A 25,811-nucleotide genomic window follows, 5' to 3' on the forward strand; every position below is an offset into this window, starting at 1 on the left:
GGTCTCCTTGCCTGGCCCTTTATTTTTCCACAATGAGAACAGGAAGGTGGGTGAGAGAAACAACAGTTTCCCCTTTTTACAGTCAAAGGGATTCAAATGGGTCCAGTTTCAATGCTTGATCTGTTTTCAATTACTGGTCCAAGTCCGTATACAGAAGGGGGGGGGGGGGCTGAACAATTGAAATCAATCAGGCTAGCAACTAGAACGAGACGGACAGAGTGGAAGGAGAAGCAAGAAAAAAATGGAACGGGGGAGGGTGGGGTGGGGGGGCACAGGTGTCTGCCCCCCCCCCCCCTGTTTGATAAATGAGTTGTGTATTTAACATTAATTGGGAATCAGGGATTCTGTGATGTTGTGAGAATTAAGAATTTCCATCTCCATCCAATCGCCTCTCTCTCTCTCTCTCTCTCTCTCTCTCTCTCTCTCTCTCTCTCTCTCTCTCTCTCTCTCTCTCCCCCCCCCCCTTGTCTTTCTCCCTCTCTCCTATTCTGTTGAAGAGGTCAGTGCGTTTGGGCCAGGCGTCTCGTGTGTGTGAGGCAAAGAGGCTAGAGGATTCATTCTGTGCCAAAGGGTGTGGAGTCTCGCTGGGCCCTAATGGCTTTCACAGATGGGTCTCTCCTTGGCTTCCCTCTGTCTTCGGTGCTTCTTCCAACATCAAAAAAGACACACCTACACACTTGGCCCGCACTCACATTTCCTCGAGGAAATCAGAAAGACTCATGGCTTAATGAATACCCAAGCTAGCGTGTTGAACCTTGGAACAAGGCCGAGTGCGCTGTAGGTTTCAACGTTTTCTGTATTGCCAGCTATGCTGGCTCTTGGGGCAACCATACAAAGTACATCTATTTCAAAGGCCTCAATAAACCCAACAGCTGGAGTTTAGTTTACAGCGTTTGTCAGGGTTTGTTGGAAGAGCAGATGGAGCTAGCACACAACAGAGGCTGTGTGAACCAGTACAGCTCTGCTAGAAGTGAAGTCGACAAGTTCATCAGAGTTGGCAAGCAGCTCCGACTCCAGAAGGTGTTCCAAATGACCTTCGATAATGACATTGAATCAGGGTAGCGAAACTTCCCCTTGAAATAAGAACTCATCCCTTATTTGGAAACTAAAAGACGTGTCCCTTATTGAACTGATAAGACACACACTTTGTTCCTTAGTTTTGGGAATCAATCAATGATACAGATCTTACAACTTTAAACAGTCATATACCTACTGTATACTACAATACAGGTTATTAACTCATCCAGTGCCACAGGACGTAAAATACGTCCTATGTAATAAGCCCTGTGCCACAGGACGTATAAAACGTAGTTAGTTTTAGTTAGTTTTTATGTCTAAACTGTAGACAGAAAAAATCCGTCCAAGGCATAGTCACAAATTGCCAAAATGTAGCCATTACCTGATGCACTACTAGGCCCTACTACTGTACATCTATGCCTATCCTATTAAAGGGTGTTCCAATAATGGGCAATGGCTGAAAAGGGTGGCTCTACTGTAGCTACTCTCCTCCCTGATGTAATCTGACATACTGTATGTCACAAGAGTTGCAAAACTGGGAAAGTTAGGCATGCCTGACCATGTCAAACGGCTTCCAATTCTGTGCAGTGTTTTATAGAATCCCATATGCCCAAGGAACTGACTGGCCTAGCTCCTTGAGAGTATGCCTGAGTGACTGGGGTAATGCTAAGGCCTCAATTTTGCCCTGACACTGGTACAAAATACCCTTCTTAATTATGACCAGAGCCCCCTCCATACAGCCTACACCTGCCTGTTTACGCCCATCAACCTATGACACTTTCTGAAATCATTTTCAGAATGTGTCTATTGCCGGAGTTTCTACCCTGGGCCTGACCATAACCACCCCTCTCATCCCCATATGGGACTTACTTTTCCAGCCGGGGGGACCACTCTGGTTGGCTCCTGGTCCGCCTCCTGGCAGACAGGAACACTTCGGCAAGGCGGGCAGCATCCTCAGTAGTCTTTGGATCTCCCCAATCCACACCATTCTCAAGAACTGATCGAGGATCAAAAGTTCAGCAATGTCTTTTAATGGTGGTGGTTTCTGTTCGGACCCACTTGTTAAACATGTCCTTCAGGTGGGCGTACACCTCACGGGGCGTCTCACCCAACTGGATGTCCAAGGCACGAAATCTGTCGGGACGTTTCAGGGGTGATTTCATACTTAGCTAGAATGACCCTTCTCACTTTCTTAAATTCTTCTGAGTCCGCAATGTCCATGAGCAGCCCTTCCCAGTCAAGTGGGGAACCAGACAGACAGCCCACTCATCTGAAGGCCAACTAGCCACAAGCAACGTAGATGCTATAAATACTATCTGCATCTCATTTTTAATACCCTCCATTGACAGTCCCATTCATAAAACAGAAAAGTCAGATAAGTTGGAGGAGCTGTCTGGCATGATGAAAGCCTTCAAGCAAACTCAAGCAGCCAGAGAAAAGCAGCGAGACAAAGCACTGTCTCGCCAGGAGTTGAGATGGCGAAATGTGGAGCACCAGTTTCGGCAGATCCAAGGCCAAGTACACAAGCTGAGAGGAGCAGTGTAAGAGATGAGAGGACGAGGAGGAGCAAGAAGCGAGCGACGATGATGACTGTGGGGGGTGATGATGATCCGCAAACAGTTTTTAACCACATTTGAAAGAATGGCCTGTGTTTGCCGTTGGCCTCTAGCCTCAAGCAACTTAGATTCTATAAATGCTATCTGCATCTAAGTTGCAAAACCCTCCATTGACAGCCCATTTATGAAACAGAAAAGTCCTATCTGATTGTATATTAAACAACGGTAAACTCACCAATATTGCACCTGTACGGATAGCTTGGGTTACCCTCTATGTCTCTGTCAAGTTTTTTGTTTCATAAAAATCCACAGCAGCTTTCTGTCAATAATGTGTTCGAGTTTGGAAGCGCTCGAAATTGCGTGCAGGAGGCAGCAAGACGTTGAATTCCCACCCGGGTGTGCCTTATTTGAATTTCAGGCTACTTGGCAACCCTACATTGAATCCTGCCGTCTGCTCCTGCAGTGTGTATTTACTAAAGTGCAGATGAAGATCGGAACAGCGGAACTAAACAGCAAGTATTCCCCCAGAAAAAAATAATGAAAATAAAATGGTCCGACCTCAGGGGAGTGAAGCACTCGCAGCTGCAGTTGAAGCAGTGAATTACTGTACATTAAAAGGTCACCGCATCAACAAGCATCTATTTGCAGAGCTATGCAAAGATGAAGAGCACAGATGCATGAAGCTGACTGTCGCAAAGCTATGTGGCTTGTGCAATGTATGGAACTGCAACAACACGGAAGGAGGGCAACATAATGCAATGCAGTGCAATGCAGTACAGCAGGGGTCTTCAACGTTTTTCAGCCCAAGGACCCCCTAGCTGAGAGAGAGATGAAGCAGGGACCCCCACCACTACATATTGTATACATTTGTGTTGCAGATTAAACTTTTTCATAGATAGTCAAAGATAGCTTCATAGACTTGTTTGCCAACACTATCATCAATGTTGGGTCAATTAATGTGTATTTTCAGACATTTAATCACTTAAACCCTCAATACTTAATAAACTTGACCTTGGCTCTGTACTTGGTCTGCTCTTTTTTCACTCTACAACAAACCTCTTTGCCGAAAATAGCCGATCTACAAGCTCACAGCGGCTCCCAGCGCGAGCTGTTGTGAGCTCTGCTATTTGTGGCTAAAGTTCTAAGAACAGGGATGCTTGGGTTCAAGTGGTTAATGTAATACAAAAAATCCTATGACATATCGATTTGGTTATCGTTAGGTCCAAGACCTAGGGGTCTTGGACCCCCTGTTGAAGACCCCTGCAGTACAGGGTTTATTTGGTACACAATGAGTATAGGGAGCTGCAACAGTTTCCACAGCTGAAACACTCATTGAACACATCGTCACCTTGCTAAACTAATGGCCTAAGTCATTAAGTCAGCCTAAGTGTGGATCCACACCACTGCCTTTGATATCCCGTCTCATTTTCATGGTGGGGATATGTTTTCTCCTTCTGGTCAGACTGAATTAAACACATGCATTTTCTTTTGGGAAATATAGACTGTGATAATATGATATTTATGCTTGACAATATCACATTTTAATAATTCAATTGAAAATGACCTAACCCTGGTGTCGCTATTATATGGGCGAATTTGTTAAACCTTTTCAAAAGTTGAGAGAAAATTCTATTCAAACAGCAAAAATAGCAAATCAACGCGTCGGGACAGCCTAATATCTCTCCTTTAGGCAAGTGGCTATGATGTTCGGCTTTAGTGTCCCTTCCCGTGCAGGAGACCAGGGGCGTTACACAAGGATAGAGGAAGTTTTGAATGTTCAGAGTACATGTTATGAGGACCGCTCAGAAAGAGTCTGGCTACTGCAATAGCATGCAAGTCCAAGGTTCTCATTAAAACAGAACAAAACATAAATGGATATGGTCATGAAAAGCTGGTCGTGATGATCTCACTAAAATGCAAATAATGATGCATGTAATGTGCTAGGCGTTTCTGTTAATAACTGTAAATAATTTATGAATGTGAAACAGATACTGTAAATGCAATGAAAATGACCTCATGAATTCAATGCACTTGTAATAGGAATACACTTATTATTATGGTCACTGATCATAAACTGTGAAACATCTCTCCTCTCCTCTTCTGTCCTGTCCTGTCTAGGATCATTGGTTTTGGCGAGTTAGGGATAATTCCGTGATGCCTGGCTACCCCATGCTCATCAACGTCTTCTGGAGGGGACTTCCACCCAAGATAGACGCAGTGTACGAAAACAGCGAGGGAAAGTTTGTCTTCTTCAAAGGTAAGACCGCTACGACAGACAGACAGACAGACAGATAGATAGATAGATAGATAGACAGACCTTTATTGATTCTGTGAGGGAAGTTTGGTCACCATAACAGCACAGCAGTTATGATACAGTTACAGGGCAAGAAGGAGTATATGATAATATACACATACTGTATACACAGACCTCTACACAGACAGACAACTCCAAAACACACAAACACCCACGCTCAGCCATACAGCATGTTATGGTCAAATGGAGCACAATGGTCCAGTTTACTTTAGCTTATTCAAGCTGGCTGAATACAATAAATGTCCGTTATGTAGCCTTCAGTCCTGGGAAAGTACTTGACCGTTGACATTAGCGGCTGACTATTGTTACCTGGCAATTTTGTCCTGCTGTGGTAATTGTGAAAGTGCTCTGCTGTCTGGATCAGGAAGGACATAGTGTCTCAGACTATAGGTAGTGTGCAGCATAAAGAGCAACTGAACACTAAAGACACGTTTATGAGTCAGTAAAATTATGTAGGTCAGACCACCTCGCAATTGGAAAATCCTGTTGGCTCTGTCACAATGGGTTGAAAAGGTCTATTACATCTGTGCTCCACAACTCTGCAGTTCAATCCAATGTCGTACAGTCTCAGCTGTCAGTGGGTGTATTTATCTTTTTTCTCCCAAAATAGTCGTTGTGCCAATTAATTCCTTCCACTGCTTGTCACTGCTGTCGTATCCTACTGGCTCCTGCCAGTGAGGAGCCCCGACTGGGCGGACGTAGAGCCTTCGTCCTACTCCTCCCTATCAACATTCCCCGCTGACAGGTGCCGGCAATATACTAAAATGAGTATGTGACAAATATCACCCTCCCCGCCCGGCTTCCCACCCACGAACACAGGCCAATTGTGTTTGTATCAACGCTGGCTGCACCACGGTGGATTCGAACCCCTTGGGGGGAAGTCCCTGTGACATACTAGCGTCATGTCCAGGGGGTGTACTATACATCAGGCTAGGAGAATCGGGGGATGTGCAGTATTTGTACATCAAGCTGCCTCACACTACAGAAACAGGAGATAGGCTCCTGCCCTATGGCAGTGGTTCTCAATGTCAAGGACCCCCAGATTGACACTTATTAGCCTGCAGACCCCCATTTGAAAATATATGCCAGGAACCCCCATAAGAGAAGATTTTTTACGGCTCTATAGCAGTGATTCTCAACTATTTTAATTTCAAGGACCCCCTGTTTGACATGAATTAGGCTACGGACCCCCATTTAATGGTATTTCTACCTCTGGAACCCCAATCTATTTATTTATTACATTAATTTAATTCTGAGAGTGTACAAATGGCACGGGTCCATTTGGTTCCATTTGTACACTCTCAGAATTACAGACCCATAAAGGTCTATTTGGTTCCTAATCTATCATTTAGCTGGGGACCCCATGGAACTCCGTCAAGGACCCCTGGGGGTCCCTGGACCCTACTTTGAGAACCAATGCCCTATGGGCCACATGGCTCGGCAAGGCGTCAACTAACAGAAAAACACACTGTGTGGAACATGTGTGGAAAGGGGTGCTGGTCTTCCATTGAGTAACAGATCAGTGAACATCCTTGGACAAACTCAGTGATTGAAATGTCAGTCACTGTAGTGTACAGTAGGTCATTCTCCTTTGCTCCGCTCCATTGTCTGCTCACGTCTCTACCTTGACACGAGTCACGGACAGCTCCAATCTGTGTTGGCTCCTCTCTGAGTGTGAAGGTTTGGACATAACATAATACAGTAAGATGTTATGTAACTGAAAAAATAAAAATAACCTATAATGGTTAGGGGGATAAAGGGGTGTCTAACATTGTCTTTGTAAAATGAATATTCCCAAAGGACAGATTCAGAGCATACTGTACGGGAAGGAAATAAATGAAATCCATAGCTACATATAGAAGCCATTGTTGCATAAGCAATGTTTATTGTTGTTCCCCAGTCTCCGCTAGAGTTCTCACCCAGGGGGGTTGGACCCCCAAAATGATGGTAGATTATGTAGAGGAAGTTTGTTTCATTCAATAGATTGATTTCACACAAATATCCCATCACTTCAAATTTATAAATGGACATTTAGTCTTTGATCAATATACTAAATGATCTGAAAACAAATAAACATATTATAAAAGAACAATAATAATAATAAAGTACAGGTCAGCACGCCTGGCCAGGAGAGGAAATCCGAGAGTTATTCCATCCATACATTTCTTACATTCCAAAACTCTCTCTCTCTCTCTCTCTCTCTCTCTCTCTCTCTCTTTCTCGCAAAAGACTGTTCTGTTCAGTCTTTTGTTTTCTTTAAAACCATGGAGAAAAAAATAGTTTTCTTTGTGATACAGATAAATAAGAACTTAAAGCGCACTCAGTTCCCTTGATCTACGCCGGAACACAATCGAATAAATGCCATGATAGTCACACTAGTAGTTACCTGACCATGAGAGAGATAGAGAGAGAGAGAGAGAGAGAGAGAGAGAGAGAGAGAGAGAGAGAGACAGAGAGACAGAGAGAGAGAGAGAGAATCGACTTATGTTCTGTTGTGGTCCTCTCTCTCTCTCTCTCTCTCTCTCTCTCTCTCTGTCTCCCCCCATCTATCTCCCTCTCCTCTTTCCATCCCCGTCTGTCTGTCTCCACCCCCCCCCCTCTCTCTCTCTCTCTCTCTCTTTCTGCTGTACCATGGCTCTCCTCCCCCCCTCTGTTTTTGGCTCTATAAACACTTCCTCCTGACCTGCCCCAGACCTCCACCTCCTCCCCACCCAGTGGAAGAAAAACTACTTCCTGAGGAGGGGGTAGCAATGTAACCTTTAACCCAGTTATTACTCACCAGGAATGAGAGAGAGAGGGAACTCTTATTTTTTAAGTGGGAGTGAGTGTTTTCTCTTTAATTTAGATAAAGTTCAGAAAGCTGAGATGAAGACATTTAAGCCTCCTGGGTTGTTTTGAGCCTACATAGTACAATCTGAGTGTCAATGTAATCACTTACACCCTCTATACCCGCGTTACTCAAAGTTTCTTTACTGCTGTAACCCCGCTATATATTCTTTCAGTTATATATATATTCCCGCTATATATTCTTAAGTACACTCTTTAGGTATTTTTTTCCAATTTTCAATCTCAGAAGCAAATATTGTCCCAAATATTGTACTCCACTACAATTATGGGAAAACTTTAGTTACTAGCTTTGTAGATTTTGATTATTATTATAAAGCATACATTAACCACTTCAGCCCTATCTCCCAGCTGGAGAGGGAATGTAGCCCAAGTCCAATTAGAATTTGAGTGAAGCTATGCTTTAAGATCAACTTTAAACTTTGGTAGAGAATTCAAAGATTTCACAACGGTAGGCAAAGCATTCCACTGGACAGTGGCTGCGAGTCACTGCTCTTTGACTTTGTAGGGTAGTATAATTCTCTCATGCCTGACACGCAGATTTGCTATTCTCAGCACACAACACCGCAACAAGTATAAATTAGCTCAAAGTCTTCCTATAACTATACATGCATTTGAAATAAATGTGAAAAAAACTTTTCAGTGTTCCGAATCAAAAATACACCCCAAAAAATCTTGATTCCAATTCAAAAATAGCAAAAATAGCAGATCTACAAGCTCAAAATGCGTCGCGTTTTGAGCTTGTAGATCGGCTATTGTTGCTACTTTCGTGACATAGAATGGTGAAATAGGCGAAAAAAGTCTAAATACAGAGAGACAGTATATGCAATATGCAATGTGGCCCTCTGGAGTGAGCGTGGAAATATAGTGGCCCTCTCCATCATCAAAGTTGCCTACCGCTGACTTATTTTACCTTTCAGCTCCCTTTACACTCTTATGACAATGTCACTTATGCCCAAAGGGACTGATTGTGAAACTGACAACAAATGAATCTCCCTCTGTTGTCTACAGGAAAGCAGTTCTGGGTGTTTAAGGACACGGTTCTTCAGCCGGGGTACCCCCAGGACATCTCCACCTTTGGCAATGGCATGCCCGCCCAGAGCATCGAGACCGCCGTCTGGTGGGAGGACGTAGCCAAGACCTACTTCTTCAAGGGGGACAGGTGGGTAGGAGGGACAGACTTAAGACATCTACTGTACTGCAAAGGTTATGGAATGTCCTTGTGTTGAAGTTTGGGGTTGAAGATGTGGCTCCGTAGTGTATCATCATGAGTACTTTTACTTTTGGTGTATTTTGACACCAATACTTTTTAACTTTTACTCAAGTACATTTTGAATAGACAGACCTTTACTTGTAACAGAGTATTTCTACATTGCAAATTTTTGAATTTATATATATTTTTAAAGCGAACATTTGTAACTCAAATCTTTGCTTCTGGGGAGGTCCCTGGAGCAAAACATTTTGAGATGGGGGTCCGTGGCCAAATACATAATCTAAAAATGTTTTCCAGTATGTTATCAGTGGTGCTGATTTGGCCGCGGACCCCCATCTTAAAATATGTTGTTCCAGGGACCCCCAGAAGCACAGATCAGAGTTAAAAATGTTTGCTTTAAAACATTACGTTCAAAGATTTGTAAAAACAATCCACGATTAAACAAAAAATAGTAGATCTACAAGCTCATAGCGTGGCACTCAGTGCCGCGATATGAGCTTGTATATCTAAGCTTGCATATCTACACATCATCATTTTATATTTTGTGCTAATTGTTTAGGAAACTAGTGCTGTGTGGGGGCTCCTTTCACGCTGTTTCACAAGTCGCACATTGGCACTTGGAATTTCAAATATCTATTGTAATGAGATTGTTATTTTTTTTCCTTTAATCCATGTATATGTATTACAATGTTCCTCTATTGAAGTTATTCAACAAGTATGTTGTGAAACTGACCTGTGACAGTGTTTCATCTCACGTTCCCACTGTTTGTGACGTTGTGTTTTCTCGCTGCGTAGGTACTGGCGCTACAATGAGGACGTAAGGACCATGGACCCGGGCTATCCTAAGCCCATCTCTGTGTGGAAGGGAGTGCCTGAATCGCCGCAGGGCGCCTTTGTCGACAAAGCCAATGGTAGGGTCTGATTTCCCATGACCAATCATACTCGGCAGTTTAAAGGAGTAGTTCACCCAAATAATGACTTATTTTCTATCAGTTACACACCCCATGAAGCCTTGAATTCTTGGAGATTTTTTGTTTTTTTGTCGCATTCCTAAGCCAATAATTTGATGACCGGCGGAGTCTCCGGTATAGGAGACTCAAAGCCTATTGATCAATGACTTGGCCATCAAATTATTGTCTTAGGAAAACAAAAACAAAAAAATCTCCATGAATTCAAGGCTTCATTGGGTGTATAATTGATAGAAAATAAGTGCTTTTTTGGGTGAACTACTCCTTTAAGTGGTAGGGATACAACAATCAGTTGAACTAACGATAAAAAAAAGAAAAGGAAAAAAAATACTAATAATACATATCACTTTGGGGGGAAGTATTTATTTATTTTTAAATACAGTAGCATAAATGTGCTGTGAATTCTATGCGTCCCTATATTTGAGCTTGTAGATTGCATATTTATGTTTGACACTGTTGTGCAAAGGTATAAAATAGGACTGAAGTGGTTAATCCGACTAATCGATCTAGCAGATTATAAAAATGGCTATGTTTTCATGTTGGGTCATTGATTTATAAATAATGTAATATGGTAGGTAGGTACTTTATTCATCCCGAGGGGAAATTAAGGTGTTACAGCAGCTCTTGATAGAGACATTAATTACAACACATATAATAAAAAACATCTAAAATATATATATTCCGGCTCTGGGGAATACCAAGGATTTTACACAGCTAATATAGATAGGTAGATAGATAGATAGATTTGATTAATTGGAAAAGTAATCAATAGAATAATCGCTAAGAAAAGAAAATAACCGATAGTTGCGGCACTAATAACTGTTGATTCCACTGGTCTCTGGCACACAGTCCTCTGCACGTGTACCAGGGCAGCATCGATTGATATTCACCCCTGTTAGTTGGTCTCTGGTCCCAGGCCTACGTATAGGTGACACCAATAAGACTATTGGTCTGTATTCCCCCTTGGAATGGCCAAATGCCGTTGGCCCACTGCCAACATTTGAAATGTGCCAAGTTGGAAAAGAGCACACTTTGCCCCAAAACTCTGGATTGCTTAATTAAGATAATATAGAACGTGTCCCACCCCGAGGGGACATTAGATTGTTTCAGCAGCTGGGAATAGGATGTAATTTAGATAGAGGCTGCAACGTATGGAAATCTAAACTTTCCGCAAACCGAAGATAAATATCCAACTCTCAGCAACATAGGCACAATCTCAATCGTGTATAATATTTGTGCAGCGTGTGCCAAGATATGACAGGGATCTCTTTCACTGAGAATGCAGAAATATTTCACAAGCAGAATGCCCGACAATCCCTCCATTCTTGTCTGGCTGGATTGAAAGCAGACAGGGCATGACAACTGCAGGCTGCACAGTACAATCCAATGGTGTAAAGTAACTAAGTACATTTACTCAAGTGCTGTACTTAAGTACAATTTTGAGGTACTTTTACTTAACTGGAGTATTTCCAATTTTCAGTACTTTTACTTGTACTCCACTACATCTCAGAGGCGAATATTGTACTTTTACTCCACTGCAATAATTTGAAAACGAGTTCATTTGCAGATATAAATGATTACATTATAAAACATACATTAACCACCTTTAGCCCTATTTTATACCTACGCTGTTTGAAAATAGCTGATCTACAAGCTCACAACGCGTCACGATGGGATGCGTTTTGAGCTTGTAGATCAGCAATTTTCTAAAATGTTACTACTTTTACTTTTTGATACTTTAAGTACATTTTGATACCAATACTTTCGTACTTTTACTCAAGTACATTTTGAATTCCGGACTTTTGCTTGTAACAAAGTACTTCTACATTGCAGTATTGATACTTTTACTCAAGTAAAACATTTGAGTACTTTTTCCACTGGTAAAAATCCATAGTGTTCATTTTACTCCTGAGAGTGTAAAAAATGACGGGTCCATTTGGTTCCATACACTCTCAGAGTTACATAGGTTTTGATTTGCTGGGGGGGGGGGGTGGGGAGGGAGAATCTGTGCCTCTGCTTTTGATATCCCCTGATACATATCTCTGATACATTTCTCATACTTTTTTTTTTTTACTGGTGGTGATTGTTTGTTTTGTCGCTGCTTCTGGTCAGACTAAATTAAATACATTTATTTCCTTTTGAGAAAATGTAGACTGTCTGATATGTTTAATATTTATGTTTGTTAATATACAACAAATATTATCCCCTAAGTTGGGCAAATGTGTCAACATTTGTCTAATAAGAAAATCGTTACATCAAGAAATAGCAAACGTATCTAATCAACAAGCTCAGTGGTTATGAATATGCTGTTTTTAGCATATCAAACCATGGAGTTTGCTACTATTTGTACACTGTGAAGCGTTTAAATTAACTACACACAATTATACAGTGTGCTCACTCTGGTTTCATCCTCCGCCATGACTGAAAATGTCTTCACACCATTGGGTGATCCGATGTGGATAGGAAAAGAGCTCAGCCCATTGGATGCATAATGCCACGTGGTCAAGGACCTCTGTGTTGGAGAGAAAAAAAAGAAGCAGGGCACGCAGAGGAAGGGTCCATTTGTTTTACACTCTCAGAGTTAAATCGACACTCAAGACTTGGCTGTGCAGGTGGCACAGAGCGCTCATGCCATCTGTGCCCGTGGCTCATGCGCCACTTTTCCTAGCCAGAGCCTCTTTGGCTCTGCTGCCAAGAGGGCTTCGATCGTAGCGTGAAGGGTGGGTCAGGGTCCCATGGGCGGGTTTTGGCTGATTGTGAGTGTGCTTGCGTGCGTGCGTGCGTGTACATTTAGATGGAGACAAGCATAGACAGTAGTCAACAGTAATCTAACACACTTTTATTATCTGCAGCTGTGTTGCTTACATAACGGTGTAGCTACTGTTTTTACCCTTCTGCAATATTTAACCTGTAGGAAAACAAACTACAAAGATGTCCTACAGGAGGATCTCATGGCCCTTTAAGTCTAAATCATGCTTTGCCACCCGATTGCGTAGTGCAGGGGTCTTCAACAGGGGATCCAGGACCCCTAGGGGGTCCTCAGAGTTACTACAGGGGGTCCGCCAAATCTTTGTGTGATATGATATTTATTTTTTTACCTTAACCACTTGAACCCTAGCATCCCTTTTTCTGAGGAGAACTTTAGCCACAAATAGCAGATCTACAAGCTCACAACGCCTCGCGCTGCGAGGCGTTGTGAGCTTGTAGATCGGCTATTTTTTGGCAAAGAGGTGTACGTATAGAGGGAAAAAGAGCAGACCAAGTAAACAAAAAAAGTTTAATCTGAAACAAAATGTTATGCAATATAGAGGGGTCCCTGCTTCATCTCTTTCTCAGCTAGGGGGTCCTTGGCCTGAAGACGTCGAAGACCCCTGGCGTAGTGCGACACAGTTTTCGTTGAGTGGCGTGTTCCTGCAATGAAATAAGCCTATAAATGTTATGCTACTTGTTTGATGACATGGGTGGGCCTGCTTGCTGGAACATAACAGCTGGATTAATGGCCCAATGCTGAACAAAACAATATTACTCATCCCCCTCTCTGCCTAACTGGGATTTCTATTTGCTTTTGATAAATGCCCGTGAACACAAGTACGTTTCACACATACGTGCACCGTAGATCCAAAAGGAGTTAGTCACACTGTGGCAGCCGTGTAAAATCCTGGGTATTCCCCAGCCACGGAGAGCCAGAACTCATCCAGTGTTCCTGGCAAGAACAGGTTGCAGTGTCCGGTCGCTGGGAAGCACAGTTTCCTCAAGTTCACACATGATGTCATTGCTAGAACCGCAGGTGAATGGTTGATGTGCCCAATCTCTCTCTCTCTCTCTCTCTCTTCAATATTGTGCAGAAAATGACGTTTATTTGCGTCTTTCGCATGGCTGCTTTCTGAGCACTTCTTCCACCACAGTGTGTCATACAGGGTGCTCTTGTGACGTCCGATATTCAATCTGGGTTCTCTCACGTGGGAAGGGACAGCAAAGCCAAACATCATAACCACTCGACTGAAGGGGATTTCCCCCTTAGTTGGTGGAGCTATAGGCTTTTGGCCTTCAGACACGCTCACACATTCATTTGCATCCCCCCTGTGCTTCCAGGTTTCACCTACTTCTACAAGGGGAAGGAGTACTGGAAGTTCAACAACCAGCGGCTGCGCGTGGAGCCGGGCTACCCCAGGTCCGTCCTCAAAGACTTCATGGGCTGCGACCTGACGCCCATCGACCCCGAGCAGCGGGCGCCGGGCCCCGAGGACAACGACACGGACGAGCTGATGACGCTGGACGAGGACGGGGACACGGTGAGGGCCATGGCCATCGCCATCCCCTGCGTGCTGGCCCTCTGCCTCCTGGTGCTGCTCTTCACCGTGGTGCAGTTCAAACGCAAGGGGACCCCGCGACACATACTGTACTGCAAACGCTCCATGCAGGAGTGGGTGTGAAAGAGACAACGTGGGGGGTGGGGGTGGAACGGTGCAGAGAAGGGGGGAGAATGGTGATGAGAATAGACTTCATATGTTAAAGGGATAGTTCACCCCCCAAAAAAGTTTTTTTCTCCTATCAATTACTCACTTCATGAAGCCTTGAATTCATGGAGATTCTTTTTTTTTTTTTGCATTCCTGATCCAATAGACCCCTTAACAGACGACGTCACACTGGTTGCAAGCATCATACTGGTTGCAAATGAAACCCATTCTGTCAGGTCTCGCTAGGGCGCGCAGCACTAGCCAACACACAAGAGGGGGCTGAAACCAGCGCACCCCGAAACAACAGGTTGAGAATTGATTGCATGAAACAATCACCTGTGCATCCAGTCTCAATGTTGGTAAACAAATAATTGGTCTATATTCCAGTATTTAATTATTCAAAATGAATAGAAGGACAATCTTAACAAGAGCAAAACTATATTTAAAACAATCACTTATAAGCACCATAGTATTAGTATGCCTCCCAGTAATTACGCTGAGAGTTGTTTTGGAGTTTATGAACTATTTCTTATATAGTTTTGCCTTGGCCTCCTATTTACTTCAATTCATTAAATATTGGAATACTCGATCAGGAATGCGACATAAAAGAAAAGAAAAAAAAACAATCTCCATAAATTCAATATTTCATGGGGTAAGTAATTGGTAGAAAAACCTTTTTTTTTGGATGAACTCTCACTTTAAAAGTCGAGAAGGAGACGCTGGCCCCCCAGACTTTTGCTCCTTTCCTGCGACTGGACACAACATGGAGGCACGGTACACTTCGGTGGCTCCGGCGAAAAGACCCACAAGCCGCCCTTTCCCTCCTCTGTAGTGACAGGATCCCCCACGAGGGGACAGGACACACACACAAACAGCCAGTTGGCATGTGGAGGTGCTTCTATTAGTGGCTTCTCAATAAGACAATCGCCGTACTTTTTAAGTTGGCTCCACGAAACCCCCCGGCCCCCCTCACCGAGCTTTTTACACTACTGGAGGAGAGAGGGGGGTGGGACAAAAATGACCCTAGTCCCATCTGTTTGTGCCACCACCCGGTGGCTAGATGGGGGAACTACATTCAGGGGGAGGAACACTTACTGTGATGCGATAGGTCACCATCCATCATATCAGGTTGTCAAACAAACATAAGAAGAAAACACACAAAACAAACTTGCTTCATTCTTTTGTATGGTTTTGATCTTGACCCCCAAATCCGTTCCATTATTGTCCCATGCGTCAGTGGTTCTCAAAGTGGTTTAACCACTTTAACCATACATACTGTACATCGCCTATTTAATAGCCGATCTACAAGCTCACGATGCATCGTGAGGCAACACATTGTGAGCTTGTAGATCTTCTATTAAAAAAAAAACTTGAACAATTTGGAATATTTTTAAAACATTTTAAAGACACAAATCTTTGTATGGGGGTCCTGGGCCCAAAACATCTTTTCAGATGGGGGTCCGTGGCCAAATACGTATTGATTTGGGGGTCCTTGACATGAAACTGTTTGAGAACCACTGCCATATACCTAACAACCCGTCCCATATCTAACAATCCCGTCCTGTACCTAACAGTCAAAAGAGAAACAATTATGGATAAATGCAAGTCAACAACCTCTTCCCATTCTAAACATACGTTTGTTTTGCTCTCTAATTTCTAATTTATTGTTTGGGGAGAAAAGGAGGTCCTTTCCATTACCCTTTAATGCACAGGAAAGACAACCCAAACCAAATAAGATGACCTTCTCTCCAAAGAGGATCAGCGTTTTCATAGTTTTCTTTTCTTTTCCATTACTAACTGTTTTTAACTCCAGCTTTCTATCTCTGGATCCTTTTTGCAGCACTTGAGAGCGGGGGCACTGCCTGCCTGTACTAGTCTGTATGAAAAAACAGGGGCCAAAATATTTTTGCAATATTTATCTCGCCTTAATTACAATCATACTCCTCTTTTGCTTGATTTAGCTGTTTTGTTTTTATTTTATTTCATTTGTACTGCATTTTTGTTTGTATGTTTAGAAACTGGTGGGGTCCAAGCTTCTTGTGATTGCACAGTAAAATCCAAAGGGGTAAAAGATGTACTCGTATAAGAGTTCAATTAACAAATGTGGATTTTGCTGTCTGATATACTTCTAGTTTTACTAACTAAAGATCCACAACACTCAGTGCTCAGTCAATCATAGCAGAGTATAGTCTATTGTGAGTGTATTGCAAGGAATGTGATAAAGAAAATATCGTTGCTGTCGGGCAGAAACCATATCTCCATATGTTATTAATGGACAGGGCCGGTGGAGGGCTGATCGCCGCTCTAGGCGGGATTCATTTGATGCGGGGGATCCTTTTTTTTTTTTTACGCGGTTATGGGCGGATTATAATACTTTTTTTTTGTGTCTTTGGTTACTTTATTTCGGTTTTAGGGTTAGGGTTAGGGTTAGGTTAGGGTTATGTTATTTAATTCTGTTTTTTTTTTTTTCCCCAAGTTTTTTTTGCCGCCTCTCCAACTGCCGCTCTAGGCGGCCGCCTAGGTCGCCTCTATGGGTGCGCCGGCCCTGTTAATGGATCATAAAAGAGTGTCGCACAAAAGAAACCTCATATCTCCATATAATTCACTTTTTATTTTCTCTGTAAATTAATTTCCTGTAAATTAACGGATCATTAAAGAGTGTCAAAAACTAAAGTAGTGAAAATAGCCGATCTACAAGATAATTTTGGCTATTTTCCCTGTTCTGAAAATAACCCTTTTAAAATAAAAGGATATGATTTTGGACAAGGTTTACACCCGACAGCGACGATATTCAAGTCAAAATAGAATCATTTGAAAAAAAAAAGCCACTATGTTTGCGTAAGAAGTGTGCTAACGTCACTTGCATTGTTACTTTCAAAGGAACAAAAGCCAGGCTCATTCAAACAGCTTGAAACTGGTGTTAATGGATGTGTTCATAATGACTTGCTCCTCTGCCAACACCCTGCTCTTGTTTGGGTAAAAAGTCAAGGTGTGCATCATACTTATAATAATTCTGTACGGTATTTGTGATTGGACCAGCTGGCTGATTCCTTTTTGTTACAGTTAGCATTTGCTACAGCAATGCTAACAGGTTTCCAGGTGTGGACATTTTCTCAGTAACCGACTGCCTTTGGTCTGAAAGACGTCAAGAGAAATCACAGATGTTCCACATAACTTCCCGCAAACCCATAAAGTGACACACTTTTAGTCAAGATCAGTGCCTGTGTCAAAGTGCATGTAAGCATTTACATTGAACTGGTTCTGCCCAGACATGACTTTGCCCCCTGCCCCCCAGCACCCCCTCCCCATTAAAAATGTGAGGAGGGACTGTCTTGAATCTCTTGAATATACTGTTTGCATTTATTTTTGTACATTTCAATATATACCCCCTCTCTAGGTACAGTGAAATCAAATACAAAATTCTTATTGATACCTAAAGAAAAAGTGGTACATTTTGAATACTGTATCTGATACTCCAATATGTTGGAATTTAGTCACACAGATATTTTTTAATTGATTTTGGACAATTCGTTTTAGCACCTAAAGTGTTCCAGTTCTTTTGGTAATTAAAATAATTTACAATTGCTAGCAAGCAAGTGGTGTCCTTGCTTTCGTGGCAAAGCAGTATTTGAATGTGTCTGTCAAATATCTTTTTTATTTTTCCTCATATTTTGGCTTCTGGTCAAACAAAAGTGGACACACGATAACTTGTTTGTGTGTTTGAAGACTTTAGGTCAACAGAGACATGTCCTGACAATGAATAAATTGGTTGGTAAATGGAGACGGTCTTCAAAGTCTTTGCTCACATCTGTAAAGTGTGTGTATGTGCTCAGCATATCTTTGTCTTATGTTTAATCACTTAAACCCTAAATACTTACTACAATGCTTTATAACAATCAACAATCATAGCAAATTATAACACATTTTATAATGACTAATTAGGTCACGTATTATAATACTTCATACTTACTGGACAGCCAGAGACTGCTTTTGGCAAGTATCATAATTTGCATTCGCGTTGTAATACATTATAATAATTTTATAGTTTATTATACTGACTGTTATAATGCATTATAGAGTGATTAAAAGTCGCTATAAGAGGTCAATGGATGCCTTAACCTTTCCTCCACAATAGGCTTTTCAACTTAACAGTATGTCATTTTCTTTTTGGTCTTTGAATAGTTTACTCAACACATGTCTCGCCTCCATTCGCAAAGTGCTTCCAGACATTGTATGGCATTGAGAGAGCAATTTGACCTGCTGTGGTACAAGTCTAAAAAAACAGTATGATACAGTAGGATACAACCTGATATTAATCGTTTGATTTTGTAAGATGTATGAATAACATTTTTACACTGTGGCACCAAAGGGGCCAGCCATCGTGCGTGCGTGCATGTGCGTGCGTGCATGTGCGTGTGGGTGTACGCGCACGTGCGGGCGTATGACTGGATATAGTCTTACCCATTCATTTTGGTCAAATGGCGGTCACTTTTGACCAGGCACACTAAAGGTGTAACAAAGCTGAATAAACCACTCAAATTTCAATGGAAATGGGGATCAGCAATTTGATATGTTCACTTACATAGTAGGGAGGACATCAATCATAAGGTTTTGACTTAAGGCAATCAATCAGATGAAAAACATAATTATGATTCGGAAAAGTTGTAAACTTGTACCCTAACCCCCATTCAACCCACTTTGAATAGTTTGCTTATAACAGGTGTCTCTCCTCCACTGCTTGCTAAGTGCTTTCAGACATTGTATGGCCTTTTAATTAATTATTTTGATACAGTTTATCTCGTACATTTCATACAGTGGTGAGATTACATGGGCTTTGTTGTGCCAACAAACCCAGCCAACAGGCAAAATACAAAGCAGAGGAAAACTAGCAAAAGGCTTACAGCCAAACAGATCACATCAATCGGGGAAACTATGGACCAATAAAGAACACAGAAGACAGGACAGTAGGCTCCTTATACACAGGGGGAGGATTACAAACCGGAGACACCTGGGATGATTACAACAACTGCCACCTGGGAATAAAACAGAGTAACAGAACTACAAAACCTAGAAAGTGAACATACTGAGCATAGAACTGTGGAAACTAGATAGAGTATACAATACAAACAAACAACCAACCAGTGAACATGACTAACAACCAAAACAAACCAAACAGGGAACAAGAACAGGACAGACAGACAGACGTACAGTATGAATGTCCAAGCCTATAGACATAATTGTCCAAGGGCAATTCTCTCTCTCTCTCTCTCTCTCTCTCTCTCTCTCTCTCTCTCTCTCTCTCTCTCTCTGTCTGTCTCTGTAAGGCAAATTGTAATTAATTGTAATTGATGTGTCTGTTGGATATACTGTACCGTCTGCACAAGTTTCCCACCAGGAAAATGCCACTTGAATACATTATGTCAGATGATTAAGTGGGGAAACTTGGAAACATGGATGCAACACAAATTGGAAACTATTCAAGATGAGCTACAGCTTAAGCACTTAAACCCATGCAGCCTATACTTCATAAAGTTGACTGCAGGTCGGCTACTGTATGTACTTGTTCCTCTCCTTTTTTCCCCTCTTCACCAAATGTCACAGAAAATAGTCGATCTACAAGCTCATAACGCATTGCGCCACATTGCGTCACGTTGCATTGTGCTGAGGCACGTTGAAACACGTTGTGAGCTTGTAAATCTATTCAGCTAATTATTTCCTAAGAATTGGCGTACCAATTTGTGACAGACATGCACATGCACATGCACATGCACATGCACATGCACACGTACGCACGCACGCACACACACACGCACACACACACACACACACACACACACACACACACACACACACACACACACACACACACACACACACACACACCCACATGGAAAAAATATATGAACCTATACTTTTTATATAAGTCACATATACGTTTAACATGCCACATATCCGAAATAGGACCCCTACATATATGTCTCTCAATATATATGGGCAGGGGCGGATATTTGCACTAGGCATACCAAGCACTTGCTTGGAGCCCCAAGGCAGGGGAGCCCCCACCTCCCCCCCTTTTTTTTTTTGTAATTATTAATTTTTTTTTTCGCATTTTCGCGCGCGCAAAATAGGCCCCGAACCAGAGCTTTGCTTGGAGCCCCTAACTTCTTAAATCCGCCCCTGTATATGGGTGCAGTATATACGCACATATAGGTTTCACATGTAGGAGCATAAATGTTTGACATATTTGTACATATATCATAAACATATATTATGCTTAAATGTAAACCATATATGTAAAACATATAAGCACATGTATGTTTAACATATATGCACATATATGTGAGCATATATGTAAAACATATAGTGCTTGTATGTAAAACATATATGCTCATACAGTATATGTATTTATTATGTTAAATATATGTTTATTTACACATCATCAATATATGATATCCACTGCCACATAAATGTGTGAAATAAGGTATTTCCTGTCCAGGTATGATGAGTTTTGAAAGAAAAAGATAAACAAGAAACATATATTGGTTAAGATACGGTTGAATATTTAACACCTAAATGTAGTGTACATTTCTTTTGTTTTGTGTAAGGTGATTATGGCCATTATGATTCATTTTCTGTTGACATGGTTCACGCATGGGGAGAGCTTGTGGGGAAAAAGCAGCAAAAGTTCCACAGGAAGTGAGGTATCAGGAACAGCTATGAAGTACAGGAAGTGAGGCGGCCAAGGGTTCCATTTTATGTTTTGAAAAAGATGTTTGGTGGTGTTTGAGAAGGAGACTCTTGTAAGCCTGTACTAAACCGAAATCAGGAATTGATAAACCACTGAGTAGTGGGGCCGGAGAACTTATGGATCTGGAAGGAGAGAAGTTTGGTCGAGGAACATTTCTGAGGGTTTAGCTCTGAAGCCAGTCAGAGCGTTTGGACAAAGGAACCCATGTGGCCTGAGTCCTGACTTGAAGGTTGGGTGAGGATTATATTTTTTCCTTTTTCTGCAATGAATTGCCTTTGTATTTGCTGACTTTGCTGGATTATTGGATTCTCGGAAAATAGAAGATCTACAATACTTTTGGATTACTTTTGGGCAGTGGTGGAAAGTAACTAAGTACTTTACTTAAATACAATTTTGAGGTATTTGTACTTTACTTTAGTATTTCCAATTTCTAATACTTTTACTTCTACTCCACTACATCTCAGAGGCAAATAGTGTACTGTTACTGTTACTGTTACTCCACTACAATTATTTGAAAACTTTAGTTACTAGTTACTTTGCAGATATAAATGATAATATTATGAAACATACCTTAACCATTTTAGCCCTATTTTATACCTAGGCTATTTGAAACCTGTGGAATATTATTTTTTGTCTTTTGAGAAGTAAAACTTCATGTACATTTTTACAACCGTCTGGAGTGAATTGTTTTAAGAAGACATAACAGTTTCTGGTTAAATATGAAAGTGAGTGACCGAGTAGGCCACATGCTTCCTTCCAGTGGACAATTTAAACCTCTACAGTCAGCTTGTTTTTATAGAGTGACACCATCTGTGTCCATTCCTGATACAGGAGCCAGTTGCACCACCTCACACTAAGTCCAAACTTAGCCTAGTTATAGCTTAAATGGCTTTTAAAAAGCCATTTAACCCATTTAGCGGGGAAAGTATCTGTCACTTTAGATTTATTTGGCTATTCAAAAATAATAGATCTACAAGCTCATAGTGCGGCACTGCTATTTAAAAAAAATATGAACATTTGTGCAAATCTTTAAATATTTATATTAAAAAAATATATACATATTCAAAGATTTGCACAAATTTTCACGATTTTAAAAAAAAATAGCCAAAGAAATCTAAAATGACAGGGATGCGTCGCCGGATTGAATGGGTTAAACTATAACTATAGGCTAAGTTTGAACTTAGTGTAAGGTGGTGCAACTGGCTCAAGCTGACAAGACCTTACCATGAAAATGAAATACAGTCAGCTTTTTTTATAGAGTGACACCATCTGTGTCCATTCCTGATGCAGGACAGTGGATAGTTAGCATGCTTAATGTAAGGGACACTTTTCCCCTTGGTGATCAATAAAACTCTAATAATGAGTATCCTCATTCAGACCACATTCAAACCACTTTATTTTCCCTTTTCTTTTTACCTCAGCAATGGTGTTCTGTAGAACAATAATACTGTATAAAATGTCTACAGGAAAAACACATGGAGCGAAGCTTTTCAGTTTTTGCACTGACAGCGTTTAAATAGGCTCTCTCCCTCCCTCCCCCTCTATTGTTCTCTTTCTATACTAATTATATAGGAAATAAAAGACTGTCCTGACTAATCAACTGCACCACAAATGATCTTCTTTCTTTCTAGATAAACTTTATTTGGCCGCACTACTCTCATGGATATATAAAGGTAGACGCCTCCTCTGGCTCTTAAGCGTCTGTATGGCGGACGCGCTTCTGCTTCTGGGGGGGAAGCTGGAAATTTCCGCGTGCGTCACAGAAGGGGGCGTTCAGTAGGCCAATCAGAGGCAGGTCGGGGCGGGACAACTAGATTCTGACAAGTCCTGGAAAAGACGCGCTGTGATTGGCCAGTGCCCGTTCCCACCCATTTCCGGGGGGAACGGGCACTGGCCAATCACAGCGCGTATGGCGGCCACCATACGAAACAGGTCGCTCCAACGAACTGCAGAGGCCAATGAGGTATCTAGGTTTCTATATCTATGGCACTACTCCTCCCACAGTTTGGGCCTGACAGACAGACAGACTCCTGTACAGACCACCATCGGAGGCCGGTGTCTGTGATGTGGGACCTGAGACGAGGGCGTGGCTGCAGGTCATTGAGCTGGACATCTGACGATGACACACGAAAGAGGAAGACGCCTGAGTATCACTTCTGTTTGTAATATATTGTAATATATGTACTATCTGTTTGTTTATGTTTGTAATATATTTGTATGTTTCATTTTGTCTCGCTGTTGATCTGCAGTGAACTTTAGAGTTACATCATGGCAAGGTAACTACACAATCCAAACCGCACACACACAGAAACACCGGAAAAACACACAGGCTGACCGGAAAAAGCGCAGTAGGCCAATCAGAGGCAGGTGGGGGCGGGACAACTAGATTCTGACAAGTCCTGGAAAAGACGCGCTGTGATTGGCCAGTGCCCGCTCCCCCCCATTTCCGGGGGGAACGGGCACTGGCCAATCACAGCGCGTATGGCGGCCACCATACGAAACAGGTCGCTCCAACGAACTGCAGAGGCCAATGAGGTATCTAGGTTTCTATATCTATGGCACTACTCCTCCCACAGTTTAGGCCTGACAGACTGCACAGTATGCTTATGCAGACTGCCGATCACATAATCACCTCTGTTGCCTGTACAGACCACCATCGGAGGCCGGTGTCTTTGATGTGGGACCTGAGACGAGGGCGTGGCTGCACGTCATTGAGTTGGACATCTGACGATAACACACGAAAGAAGAAGACGCCTGAGTATCACTTCTGTTTGTAATATATTGTAATATATGTAATATCTGTTTGTTTATGTTTGTATTTTGTCTTTCATTTTGTCTCGCTGTTGATCTGCAGTGAACTTTGGAGTTACATCATGGCAAGGTAACTACACAATCCAAACCGCACACACACAGGCACACCGGCAAAACACACAGGCTGACCGGAAAAAGCGGAGTGGATTCCTGGAAGACGCCTGAGTATCACTTCTGTTTGTAATATATTGTAATATATGTAATATCTGTTTGTTTATGTTTGTAATATATGTTTCATTTTGTCTCGCTGTTGATCTGCAGTGAACTTTGGAGTTACATCATGGCAAGGTAACTACACAATCCAAACCGCACACACACAGGCACACCGGCAAAACACACAGGCTGACCGGAAAAGCGGAGTGGATTACTGGAGCTACCCCCCCCCCCCCCTCTCTCTCACACAAACACGGTATACCACTGGTTGCCTCATTCATTAGTTCGCCACCACGGTAAAGTTTGTGGGGCATTTTTATTTTGTCTTTTTATTTTATTATGGTTAACCAAGGTTTCAATACATTTGTGAATAACCTGTTTTGAAGGAACAGTGGGTTGTGAATAGTGACTCTCTGTGAACTGACGCTAAACTGTGTGGTATTGGACAAACTGTGGACTGGATTGGGGATTATTTTACAATACAAAGTCAAAAAGTTTTTTTGTGTCTGTGTATTTCATTCATTCTGTTGTTTATTGAGTTGAAGGTATTCTTTTGTGGGTAATCAATCCCTGGTTTCAGGTTTTAAGGTTCATTTGGTTCTACTAATTGTGCATTTAAATCCTCTGTAAGGTTGGCTTTTAAAAACAAGTTTTTTGTCCGAACTCTCTGTGAACTCACGCTAAACTGTGTGGTATTGGACAAACTGTGGACTGGATTGGGGATTATTTTACAATACAAAGTCAAACTGAGTTTTTTTTGTGTCTGTGTATTTCATTCATTCTGTTGTTTATTGAGTTGGAGGTATTCTTTTGTGGGCAATCAATCCCTGGTTTCAGGTTTTAAGGTTCATTTGGTTCTACTAATTGTGCATTTAAATCCTCTGTAAGGTTGGCTTTTAAAAACATGTTTTTTTGTCCAAACTGGACTAAATTGGTGTTAGGCTTTGGCCTAACTGGCACCCCAAACAGTAAAATCAAAGCTAAACCGTTACATAAAAAGTGGCACCCCAGATGTTTAAAAGGACCTCAATCTCAAGCAGAGAGGTGCAAAACCGTATGCAAAACCGGTGCAAAACCGGATCATTTTCAACAAACAAAGGAACAAACAAGCAAAACTGTGCAAACAAGCTCAGTGGGAAATAACAATTTTGTTTATTCAAACGCAATCGAAAAGGGAACATTTGCAATAATGGCAAATTATGATGGAAACTTGCGGGACTTTGATGAAATGGAAACTCAACACCCGTGTTGATGTCAAACCCACCACCCTCAAACAAATCAGCCTCAAACAATGTCAACTCAAGCTAACCAGCCTCAAATACATGAACCGGATGGAAATTCACCTGCAATAAGTTAAATAAATCAGATCAATGAACCGGATGGACATTCTGCTGCAATGAGTGAAATAATTCAAATCAATGAACCGGAGCAAATCCACGAGCCAGATGGACAATCACTCAATTACAGTCTAATTGATACGGACATTTGCGGCAATGTCGCGGCCGACCTCTGCTATAGCACCGGGACCCACATTGGTGGAACTGGCTGATGCTATGGAAGGAATGCGTATTGCCCATCACCACCTGGAAACAATGGTCAAAATCAATTTCCAACAAATAAAGAGAGAGCAAGAACATAATACAGAGTCATTGAGAGATGTCAAAGACAGCCTCACTCACACATTACAATCACTGAGTGCACGAAATCACACCAAAATGCAGGATGAAATG

At 41.9% G+C, this 25,811-nt stretch overlaps 1 protein-coding gene across 1 annotated transcript in view; it reads left to right on the forward strand.

Annotated features, from left to right (window-relative positions):
• LOC311039302 (matrix metalloproteinase-16-like) overlaps window positions 1–15,662 on the forward strand; it is a 103,344-nt gene extending 87,682 nt beyond the window's left edge. Inside the window, exons 7-10 of the mRNA XM_084049079.1 lie at window positions 4,692–4,830; window positions 8,743–8,893; window positions 9,740–9,855; window positions 14,005–15,662. Coding sequence (XP_083905205.1) covers window positions 4,692–4,830; window positions 8,743–8,893; window positions 9,740–9,855; window positions 14,005–14,345 — 747 coding nt within the window. The 3' untranslated portion in view covers window positions 14,346–15,662. The remainder of the gene's footprint in view (window positions 1–4,691; window positions 4,831–8,742; window positions 8,894–9,739; window positions 9,856–14,004) is intronic.
• The last annotated feature ends 10,149 nt before the right edge of the window (window positions 15,663–25,811 follow it).

Source organism: Gymnoscopelus microlampas (assembly GCF_963454915.1).
Source record: "Gymnoscopelus microlampas genome assembly, chromosome: 22".
NCBI lineage: Eukaryota > Metazoa > Chordata > Actinopteri > Myctophiformes > Myctophidae > Gymnoscopelus > Gymnoscopelus microlampas.